The sequence below is a fragment of the Mytilus edulis genome, chromosome 6 (genome assembly GCF_963676685.1).
Source record: "Mytilus edulis chromosome 6, xbMytEdul2.2, whole genome shotgun sequence".
Classification (NCBI taxonomy): Eukaryota; Metazoa; Mollusca; class Bivalvia; order Mytilida; family Mytilidae; genus Mytilus; species Mytilus edulis.
Genome location: NC_092349.1, coordinates 1,062,148 through 1,074,731, shown reverse-complemented (window position 1 = coordinate 1,074,731; position 12,584 = coordinate 1,062,148). Strand labels below are relative to the sequence as shown.

General features: G+C 32.5%; 1 protein-coding gene across 1 annotated transcript in view; it reads left to right on the top strand.

Moving 5' to 3' along the window:
- Nucleotides 1-9,531, top strand: part of LOC139526892 (retinol dehydrogenase 12-like) — a 47,782-nt gene extending 38,251 nt beyond the window's left edge. Inside the window, exons 4-8 of the mRNA XM_071322042.1 lie at nucleotides 908-1,088; nucleotides 5,678-5,760; nucleotides 6,922-7,020; nucleotides 7,237-7,257; nucleotides 9,281-9,531. Coding sequence (XP_071178143.1) covers nucleotides 908-1,088; nucleotides 5,678-5,760; nucleotides 6,922-7,020; nucleotides 7,237-7,257; nucleotides 9,281-9,435 — 539 coding nt within the window. The 3' untranslated portion in view covers nucleotides 9,436-9,531. The remainder of the gene's footprint in view (nucleotides 1-907; nucleotides 1,089-5,677; nucleotides 5,761-6,921; nucleotides 7,021-7,236; nucleotides 7,258-9,280) is intronic.
- Nucleotides 9,532-12,584: the final 3,053 nt, after the last annotated feature.

Here is a 12,584-nt window from a genome sequence, read left to right as displayed (position 1 = left end):
TAAGATGTAACAAAATGGATCTTAATATAAATTTAAGATACTAAATAGAAAACAATAAACTTGGAGCCAAGATGTTATGCCACAAACATAAGGTGTCAATATTTGTTTTGTACACCAGATCCGGATGTCGACAATAAATGTCTCTTCAGTGATGTAAGGGATCGAAACGGTATTTGGAAGGCCATACAATTTACCCTCAATGTAAGAGAGACTCCTGAATTTTAAGAGTCAATATAGGATGAACGGATCATATAAACCGGAGGGAAAATATGATACAAGCCTAAACGAAAAAATGAAAACAAGTCTAAATTGAAAACAACTTTCAAACCTATGGGCATGATGGGTGCGTTGGATAAAAAAAACATATATAAAGGGAAAAAATACTAAATGCAATGAGGAATTGTCCTGCGATTAAACAATTTATTTTATTTATTAATTTCTGTATAAGAGACGCTTGGAGAAGCCCTTTATGTTCAGAAATTTTTGTTTTATTGCTTACAAGTGTCTGCTTCTTGGGTTTTTTATGCTTTCCTTTTATTTAATTTTGTTGTTTTATCAGGGGATGGACATGTTTTATGCCTCTCGATATCTTAGTCAGGAAGGTACCTATTTCATATACCTAAATAGTTATTCGTTTACATCATTGTTATAATACGTTGATGGTGCTATCGTGTATATTGTAAAGGGTCAATTTTCACTGTTTAGTATCTGTCAAACCCAAAATGAAGTATTCGCCAGTTAGCCGTAGCAATGTACCTGAAAGTGGGACAGAAAAGGGAACTGAACATGAAATTAGTAAGCGATTCACACGATCCAAAAACATTATAGGACATTCAAAATTGTTTTGACACTGAACTTATATTACTCTTTGAAATTACATTTTTAATTTGTTAATACATCATTACAGGCGTGACTGAGTTTCCATGTATGTTTCCTAATGACTGGATCGACAAAGTGTTTACTATATACCGAGGGTCACCCCCTGGTCCCTCATCATATTGGTCCATCGAAGCTGACGGACGTACACTTTTTAATGATGGTGATCCATATTATTGTCATCAAATTACAGATCAGTTTTATGTTATTGGGTATGTTTTACAATAGTAGTATAAATACACTTTTCCCGCCTGTTAAGTACTGCTGTTCCTCAGGGATTCATATTAATTCTAATATGACGACCTGTATATCGACAACCAGTTTAATCACTGTATATCTACTTTAAGCGCAAACGCAGTAATACAAAAAAAATCGCTGTTCAGTGTTGTACTCACTTTATTTCTATAACCAGGTAAACTCAATTTGCGACAGTGAAAATCCCTTTTTAAGATAGACCAAGCCTCAAATACAATAGGTTATCCTATTGTAATGCAAAAAACAAATTCGTCCATTTCAGTAATTATATAGGTGTAACGTTTCATAAAACCGAAATTCCACCAAATGATGTTATCGTCTTTGGCAACTTATAATGGTGAAGTCATATGTATGCTTCTGGCGTCAAATGTAAACATCGGGTGTTTTCAGTCTTTTTTTACGCCCCATAATGCCTTTATTTTTACTTATTACTTATCATTGAATAAGATAGCATTATTAATATTAATACGTTCGACAAAAACGAAACAGCCTAAATAGAAAATGTATTGATAATGGTAATGTTGTAGGAACAGTCTTTCTAGATTTAAAAAAGGCATTTGATCTCGTTAATCTCACCACTCTCTGCCATAAATTACATTTATACAAAGTCTCTAATCATTCAATAAAATGGTTTGAGTCGTACCTGTCTAATAGAAAACAAAAAGTGTGCTCTAGTAATACAGCCTCAGAATCTTAAGGTAGCACTCCACAGTTAGGTGTGTAGTTTCGCATTTTGGCCCCTGTGGATTTTTCAAATATGAGAGCTAGTGTGCAATAAAATTCATTTTTGGATAGCTGAGTATTAAAATAGCCTTTGTATTGGGTTTATATGAACATCAAGATTATGTAATGTATGTAATATAGGCTGTTTTCTGTATGACAGTCCGTATTTGCATGTCCCTACCATACATTGGTCCGGCAATTATTGTAATGTTTTTTTCCAACTTTTTATCGCACGAACTTTGTGATTGGATTTTACGAAAAAATGAGGCGAAAGACACCCATTTTTTATTTGATCATTAGGAAGATTTATGAAAACAGTTTCTAAAAAGGTATCACTCAAAGGCATTGAAATTCTAGTTTGATCCAAATTTTGGGGGGATATGTGACATGTCCACCCCCCTTTTTGCAATATTTTATTGTAAATAAATGCAGAATGTTGCCATGGATACACATAAAAGGAATTAATTTTCACTCTTTTAACTTTTGAAAATCAAATCTATGGAATATGCTGATTACATACATATGTACATGTACAACACAAACAGTTAGGTTAATGTATTAGAAATCCAGGAATATGAGATGATAAAACATTTTGTGGCTCATTTTTGATTTTATTTTCTAACTGTGGAGTGCTACCTTATGGCACATCAGAAAGCACAGAAATGCACTTTTTAAGATAAAATTTACCCCAAATATTTAGTCTTTAATGTTCTTGTTTTAGTTCTGAAGGTAAAAAATCTGCTAGGAATGCAATTTATGTTTATTTTATTGTTTACTGTCCTTAGCAACCAAATATACACATTTTGGCACTTAGACATGTTGCGGTCTTAAATTTGTACTCCATTAGCTTCGCCATTGTAACCAAAGATTGCGCTTTAAATGATATCCTCAGAATGTATCGCTTCATATTTTTGAATGCGAATAAGTCAAATAAACATTTTTAGTAGGATTTTATATTATAATTTGGCATTAATTAGATTTAATGATGCCAGTACTGCTAGAAATTTATACCCTGCTTGAGAGCTTCTAAACCAAGGTTAGGTATGCTATTAACAGCAAAATTGACCTATAAGTGCTTTCAAATACCTAACAATTGTACAATTTGTCCTCTTTTAAGATAATTTTATGATTTTAAATAAGATAATGGGAAAAGTTTTAGAAATTTACCCCAAAAATGAGACAGACTTGAAGTTTTTCACTATGATCCAGCATTTATTTTTAAATCACTTTTTGTCGCGTTTCAACATCAACTGCTAACCTTCATAAAATCTTTATTACTGAACCAATTTTAAAAACTAAGGTACCATTTTCATCGTAACAGCTAGTAGAATACAGAAAACATAATAAAAATTGAGGCAGGAGGGGAAAAATTTCACCTTAAGGTAGCACTCCACAGTTAGGTGTGTAGTTTCGCATTTTGGCCCCTGTGGATTTTTCAAATATGAGAGCTAGTGTGCAATAAAATTCATTTTTGGATAGCTGAGTATTAAAATAGCCTTTGTATTGGGTTTATATGAACATCAAGATTATGTAATGTATGTAATATAGGCTGTTTTCTGTATGACAGTCCGTATTTGCATGTCCCTACCATACATTGGTCCGGCAATTATTGTAATGTTTTTTTCCAACTTTTTATCGCACGAACTTTGTGATTGGATTTTACGAAAAAAATGAGGCGAAAGACACCCATTTTTTATTTGATCATTAGGAAGATTTATGAAAACAGTTTCTAAAAAGGTATCACTCAAAGGCATTGAAATTCTAGTTTGATCCAAATTTTGGGGGGATATGTGACATGTCCACCCCCCTTTTTGCAATATTTTATTGTAAATAAATGCAGAATGTTGCCATGGATACACATAAAAGGAATTAATTTTCACTCTTTTAACTTTTGAAAATCAAATCTATGGAATATGCTGATTACATACATATGTACATGTACAACACAAACAGTTAGGTTAATGTATTAGAAATCCAGGAATATGAGATGATAAAACATTTTGTGGCTCATTTTTGATTTTATTTTCTAACTGTGGAGTGCTACCTAATGTATCAAATATGGGGTTCCCCAAGGGTCCATTTTAGGTCCCCTTTTGTTTGTCACATTCATAAATGACATGACTTTAGAAGCCACTCATACAGCCATTGATATGTATGCTGATGATACAACACTTCATACATATGGAACAAATAAGGAAGAGATAGAAAGGAAACTCAATGACGATGCCAACGCCATAAATAATTGGTGTCTAAACAATAGGATGGTTATAAATACCTTAAAAACTACTTCTATGTTGATTGGAACAAATAAGAAACGGACTTTGCTAGGAAATGATATGAATATATGTATACAAGATAGCCCAATGACACCCGTTGAAATACAGAAACTTTTGGGTGTATATATTGACAAAAATTTGGACTGGAAATTTCAAATTGACTATGTATGTAAAAACTTAATTTCTCGTATCGCACTGCTATCTAGAATTAAAAAAAATTTTGGATATAAGTAGTAGAAAGCTGTTTTATAATGCTTATATTCTGCCCATATTTGATTTTTGTTCCTCAATATGGGGAAATTGCTATGAGGATGAATATAAGATGAAGATGCAGAAAAGAGCTGCAAGGAATATACTTGATGCACCAATACTAACACCTAGTATAAATTTATTTAAAGAGCTAAAGGGGTTGAATTTCAAATCTAGAATTTCATATCATAAACTTATTCTTGTTCATAAAATTCTAAACGATAAAGCACCTGATTACTTAAAGGAACTCTGTTGTTCAATTGTTAACCTACATAGTAGAAATCTAAGGTCATCTGCAAATAATAATTTAGCTGTTGTACGACGGAACACAAATTCAATGAAGAAATCTTTTGCATATAGCTCATCTATACTTTGGAACAAACTACCAAATAAAATAAAATGTTGTGAAAACCTGGACACTTTTAAACAAAATGTGTTGATTTCTTGACTATAAATGATTTATAACAACTTACTCAAATATTCTAATGATTTGTATGTTATGTTTATATATATATGAATTTATTTTTCTCTTGTTCTACAGACAGTTTATAGTTAGTATGAATAGTGCATTTATGTAAGTCAAGAAACTGTAAGCTTTGTAATATATGTCCTGTTTGTTATTTATGAGGGCGTCAAGGTAGATTAGCGAAAGCTAATTGAGTCACCCTCTTTAAATAAAGTCATTACTTACTTACTTACTTACTTACTAATCGTGCGTATAACGCTTTCACGATTGACAGACTTTTTTCATTTAACCATGGGTGGGGCATTTATATTCTTATTTGACCCCTCGATCTTGCCCGGGATAAGATAATCGAATTTAAATGTCTAACCAATGGTTAAATGAAAACGAATCTGTCTTGGTACTCTACAAAGAAAAAACAAGCATACTCATGACAAAACATTTAAAACCAGTATTTCTGTTCATAATAAGGAGGGCCGGATAGGAAAACATTTTTATTGGAACAAAACTATTGTGTATTTTTGTGTAGATGAGAACGCGTGATATGTAACAAAGGACCTCCGATAAAGCACTAACAAACCATTAGAGATTAAAACATTAAGATTGTTTATGATGACTTGTATAAGACGGATTGTAAAATGTATATATATAACTGATACAGTAACTCATATACTTACAAACAAGCCCGTTTACATTAATCGCTATTTCAACATTAATAGAATTATTTGGCTTGCTTTACCATATTCTACAAGGAGCAATACTTTAAAAGTTGTGTTCCGTCCGTTTTTTATTTCGAAATATCCTTAACTTAAATCGGAGTATTTTTTCTTTGTAGAACAGCTGGTGAAAACAAATTTGAATGTATCACTATAGATTTTACTCCTGGTGAAAACAATTTTACAATTGGTGATAGAGGTAGTAAGTAAAAGTATTTATAGAAATTTCTCTAATTCATGCTTTTTTCACAAGTCTCGATCGGTGTGAAAAAAATTATTTCTCATCCTTAGAGAAAACTTTGTTCTCTGCAAACGATTGGTCGAAATTTCAATTATGACGTCAAATCTTCTTTACTTCTTCTAAATTTCCTATTGTGACGTCATGAAAAAGGCGACCATACCTGATGACGTCACATATAAAGATCACAACTGTTTGCAAATCTTTAAGGAGGAAGGATAAACTTGTTTAGATATCGTCCTAAAGTCATGAGAGAAACCGATTCCACTGCTATATCATGTATATCTCGAGTACGACTTTGGTTATTTTTTTTTTAGGTATAAACAAAAGTTATTTTCAACTAATATTCTAGGTTTAATTAACATATCTTTAACAAGAGTTAAACCAACACGTATTACTAGAGGAGAAGGTAGTGTTGGTCCGTCCCACATGAGTGCACACTTGATTTTTTATTTGGTTCTTGCTCTGTCTATTTCTTACAAGGTAAGAGGAAGAACGAATGAAACCGAGTACATAAAATACCATCCTTATCTTTCATTTTAGTGTTTGCAGAAAAATCAGCGGCACATATTTTATCTTTTGGTTAACTGCTCTTGCGTTAGATTCTTATAAATGCACAGGGCTTTGATTTTTGCTGTGCACATTATTGTTTGAAATGTCGATGATACAATATAAAGGGTGAAGATTTACAAATTTAAACAATCTGTCAACAAATCTTGATTATAGCAAAGAGGAGAAATATATCAAAAGGAAAGCCAAACTCATAAGCAAAAAAAAAAAAAACCAACCGACAACGCCTTAGCAAAAAAAAAAAAAAAACGGACAAAAGATAAACAGCAGTACACATAAATCAACATAGAAAACTAACGACTGAACAACACGAACCCCACCACAAACCGGGGGAGATCTCAGGTGCTCGTACGGGTAATTATATCCTGTTCCACATGTATCGTCTGTCGTGTTGCTCATGTAAGTACAAATCCGGCGATAAGTCAAGTTCCGTATGTCACATTCGAGGAAAAGAGGACAGGATTATGGTTGCGACAAAAACGATGCTCAACATATTATATTATGTATAAGCTTCCAGTTGAAATAAAAGATCTTTTATTTCATCATTGATTACAGTTCCAAAAGTAGTAGATCCACTGCCACCAGGGGCTTTCAATGAAACTGTGTTGTGCAGTCTTTGCTCCGAAGCTACATCTAGGTTTGACCTTGCCGTTGGTATGTACATAATATTTATCTTTTTTTTTGTGCTAAAAATCGTTTGAATAACCTTAACGTATCAATGCGATACATAGATTTAACTTGTTCAGCCTCTATTCATTAACATTTCAAATTGGTATAACATACAAAAACGTAGAGTTTTACTTGATGAGGATTAAATGGTATTCAATATATATACGCACAATTAATTTGTGTTCACTTTTTTTGTTCCAGAAAGACCGATCCCTACAACATGTAAGTGCATAATCATTGAAATAAGACTGTTCTCAGATAAAATAAAATAAGGTAAGATAAGACAAAACACTAAAAAGCCTTATGTTACTGACGTTGGAAAGACATATTAACCAGTAACCTGTCTTAATCCCGAGCAGTAAAATATGCAATGGTATGATTTTAAGTGCACAATGACATAAAAATATGCTAAAGGTATAACAGACTTAATCATTAACAGAAAAAAATGTAAATTAATACCTTATTACAGAATTTAGGCAGTTACTGAAGAAAATCATTGTTTGCTTCAATTTGAGCTGTACATATCCTTCTTTCGTGTACTGTAATATCGGATGATGTAGTTTGATTTTTTTTGGATATAATGTAAGTTATGTAATTCAACTTTTATATAACGACACTTTTCCTTTCAAAGATTTTTTGTTGTTGAAGTAAAACTTATGCAAGGCAGATTACACTTGTATAGAATAAATAAAGAATGTGAGCAAAAACTGCAGTTCTTGTGTATTATACACATCAGTTATATTGACGAACGAGATTTTCTTATATTAATATTGAACTGCAAAAGTCTTTCTTACATTAGAATTTACTTTGTATTCATTCTGGATCCGTTGCATTAAATTAATTGAACTAACATAAGGGTAAAATTTTAGGGAACATTCTCGCATTTATCAGTCAGGGGCGTTACTTAAACAAGTATTTTTTTAAAGCTACTTATATAAGTATTTTTTGTTTTTAAAAATAACAAAATAACTTATAAAGTTATTTTAAATTCTAGCAGAAGCATAGACTAAATGTAGTTTGAATGAGTTTTTACATCATTTTATACCATAAAATAAAGAATTTATTAGATTTGAGAGGTGTATAGAGATAAAGGGTTCCATTAAAAATTATTACAAAAATATTACTTGAATCAGTTATTTTATACATTTTTGAAAAAAAATAGAAATAACACTTATTTAAGGAACATATGTAGTTGATTTCGGTTACCAGTTATAAATAACTTCAAATTTTAATTAATTCACAAGTATCATTCTATTTATATGAGTCCTCCTTCAATATTTTGGAGGAAAATGATAATTTAATAGTCCCAAGAGACAAATCTTTGACCCAGAAGCGTCGGTATGAAAGATAAGTGCGTCAGAAAGTTAATTAGTATTTCAGAAGGATTAGATTTTATATTTCATGGGGAAAATAACCAGGTGACTGTGGAAATTTGTTAAAGCTAGTAAAATCTGTATTATTGGACACCCATACAAATAATATTCAGAAAAGTTGCGTATATAAGTAATATTTAAAATAGCCTGGTTTTCAACATGACTTGTATAGGTAATTTTAATTGTTATTTGTTTAAGTAATGTCCCTGACTGTTTATATTGGGGAACAACGTGACTTTTAACTCATTATGTTTATTTTGATTCGTGTTCAAAAATGTTTAACCAAAACATATACTGATTTGATTATAGGCCTTTACATGTAAATATACATACAATTTATATAAAAAAGGTATAACAAAAATACCGAACTCCTCGGCAAATTCAAATACTAGTAGGGGAAGTCCATAAAAACTGACAAACTCGAACGCCATCAATCAACGGAAGAAATAAAAAACAACTGCCATATACCTGATTTAGCACAGGCATTTTCCGAAGGAACTTGTGGGTTAAACTTGTGTTTGTACCTAGCTAAATCTTCCGCGTGAACGACAACAGTTCATAATTTTGTTATATTGACAACATTGGGTCAATTGGAATAAAAATATACAGAAAAAGAGTTCTTATTCAATTGGTTGCGGTGTTCAAAATGCTCAATGTTGGTTGATGCATTGTATTGTTAGAGTTATTGTATGTTGTGGTCATGGTGATCCAATTTCTATTTTGTATGACCTAGGTATCTGCACTTTTCTTTAAATGTTTTTTCTTCTTCTCTTTGAAAGCATTATATATGAATGTATCAGATAATAATTTGTGACGATATAACAATATTTAAAATTATGACGATTACTAAAAACATTTTCCATTTTTTTTAGTTGAAGAACCCAAGGAAATAAAACCGATCAAATGCGATGTTCCTTACTTTTGCACGTCTGGTACCGGAACTATATGCGAAGCGCCGATGATAACAACTAAAACGCCGATGACAACCAGAAAAAAATCGTGTGCCAGTAGAAGAAAACATGCATAAAATGGTTTTATTAATGACTACTAATGATTTTGTTTGGAAATCTTCCGCTAAGCATCTACGACATTTATCATCTTTAATAAAGAGTAGATTGTAACATTTCTTCTTAATATTATATAATGTATAAGATGTGAATTATAGGTTAAACATAAACAAACAAATTTCTTTCACCCCTTCTGATAAAAAAAAAAATACCACGACATATTCAAATAGTTATCAAAGGTACCAGGATTATAATTTAGTACGCCAGACGCGCGTTTCGTCTACATAAGACTCATCAGTGACGCTCATATCAAAATATTTATAAAGCCAAATAAGTACGAAGTTGAAGAGCATTGAGTGTCCAAAATTCCAAAAAGTTGTGCCAAATACGTCTAAGGTAATTTCCCATAAAAGAGGGACGAAAGATACCAAAGGGACAGTCAAACTCATAAATCTAAAACAAACTGACAACTCCATGGCTAAAAATGAAAAAGACAAACAGAAAAACAATAGTACACACGACACAACATAGAAAACTAAAGAATAAACAACACGAACCCCACCAAAAACCATAAATTATGTGTATAGATGAAAAGGATGTTAAATACAACAAAGGAATCTACTGAAATAATTTCTACATTCATTAAAAGTTTTGGTAATACAAAAGTTTACGCGCAATGTTCAAACTTACTATATTGTACTTGTATAAGCAACATGACTGGTTCCACATGGTGAGCAGTATCTTCGTACCGTTCCGGATTACATGAGATAAATCATGAGATTTGGGATTGGTATACTGTTGTTTCTTTGGCCTTTTTTGTTTGCCATGAATTTGTCAGTTTGCCATCGACGTATGAGTTTGACATGAGCTTCACTGATGAGTCTTATGTAGACGAAACGCGTGTCTGGCGTACTAAATTATAATCCTGGTACCTTTGATAATTGTTCATCTCATTAATATCTCAGGTAAGATTGTGCTGAAGAAGGAAACGAGGGAATACATATGCACTAAGTAGCAATAAATACAAGTTTGATTTCAATAGCTGTTGGGATGCAAGGAAATCAATATCTGCGTCAGTGAAAAAAAAACAACTGAAAATAACCATTCAGTATAAAAACTCGTAAAATATGTGCTTAAAAACAGTAAAAACACAAAAAGCAAAAGAACAGCGATTATATTCTTTTTCTCAACGTTACAGTGGGGCATATATATTCCCTCGTGTCCTTCTTTCTTCAGCACAATCTTACCTGAGATATTTATGAGGTGATCGTCAATGATAAGTCTAAAAATTAATGACAACACTTTGGCAGAACAAAAATAAGAAACTAGTCATGGTGGCCGGTTAAGGCTATTTTGCGTTTTCGCCCTTCATATTCTATAGAGCGAAAACGCGAAATTGCGAAGTCGAAAACGCGAAAACAGGCGAAGTCGAAAACGTGAAAACGCGAAGTCGAAAACGCGAAAAGGCGAAATATTTTTTCTTTTCGATTTCGCGTTTTCGTTTTCGCGTTTTCGCGTTTCCGACTTCGCGATTTCGCGCTTTCGTGTTTTCGCCCTATAGAATATGAAAACGCATAATGGACTTAACCGGCCACCATAAGATATGGACAATGCCGTCCCCCCTGTCTGCTCAACCATACGCACGAGGAGAGTATTTTATATTTGACAAACAATGCACAGGCACTTGTCTCAGAAAAAAAACCTATATACCTTAATAAAACACATGGTACTTTAATAACTTGTATTTTAGAAAAAAATTCAGCGGTTGGGAAAATTATAACGATTGACATACTTGGTAGGATTGCTACGGATTATTCCGACAACAAATGTAGGCATGTTATACACCATTGTAAAGATAAATCAATTTAGATTTACGATATAACAAGTTTTAGTGAGTTTGACAGCCTATAAAGCGATATATAATGGAATTTCGTCACCGTCTTACATTTTTCTAAAATGCAAGTTAATTACCTTGTGTGATATTAAGTTATATAGGAAAAAAATTTCTGACTAGTGTCTGTGAAACAATGATGTTGGCATACAACCTGAAATTTTGTTCTTTTTAATATTTTAACGAAATAAAAGTCCTTTGTCCATGTACGCTTGCATTATGTATATGACCATCCTAAAAAATATTGAATCGGTACTTCTATACTTCTAAAACTATAGGATGAAACAGCGAACAAACCATGTTTTTTAAACAGCTAGTAACAAACACAATACTAAGTCCCACTACATGTCATTTTCAGAATATTTGAAAAAAGCAGCACAGCTTTATGAAAGGGACGAAAGATATCAAAGGGACAGTCAAACTCACATATTTATCATGTGCATGAACATCCTACAAAATATGAAAAATGAATGTTCTTCCAAAATAGTAGAAGACGATAGCCGGACAATACAATGTTTATCAACTGACATGCATCTTGTCGCGGAGGCATTAAAGAAAGACGAAAAGAAGAACAACATAAACAACATAAACAAAACACTACACAGATAAGTAAAACATTTAATAACCAAGCAAAACACCGTGATTGAACCACCATGCTGCTGAAGTGTCAAATAGTTCCTGTTCCACATGGATGGGTGACATTCATTGTGTTATCAATAGAACACAATTGAGAATGACCACTGCTAATATTTACAAGTCAAAGGTGTATAACCTCAATACTCATGAAGGCCTAGTACTAAACCCCTAACGGGAGGGATTGTGCTTGATATTCATATAATGAAGACATAATCTTTCAATCAGTTTAATTGAGGTCTGGAGCTGGCATGTCAGTATCTGCTTGAAGTCCTTTGTTGATGAAAACTATGTATCATTGTCATTTTGTTTAGTTTTTTTTTATCATGAGGATCAGGGTCTGTTTACAGTACCGGAGGACGCACGATACGCCTAAGATGATCCAAGATGTAATTGGGCTCGTGTTGATCCGAATTTCGTTTTCTTTGTTGTAGTGTGCATCATGTTGATTGTTTTTTTTCTTTTTTTTTTCTTATGCTATGGAGTTGTAACTTTTTGATCGACTTTTGAGTCTGCGCATCTCATGGATGTTATCTATATCGTAGGGGGGGGGGGGGGGGGGGGGGGTTAAAAGGAACTTCTTTTACTATGTTTAAACTATAGTTTTTTGTTATGTTATAAATGCGTTATAAATTACTAAAATGC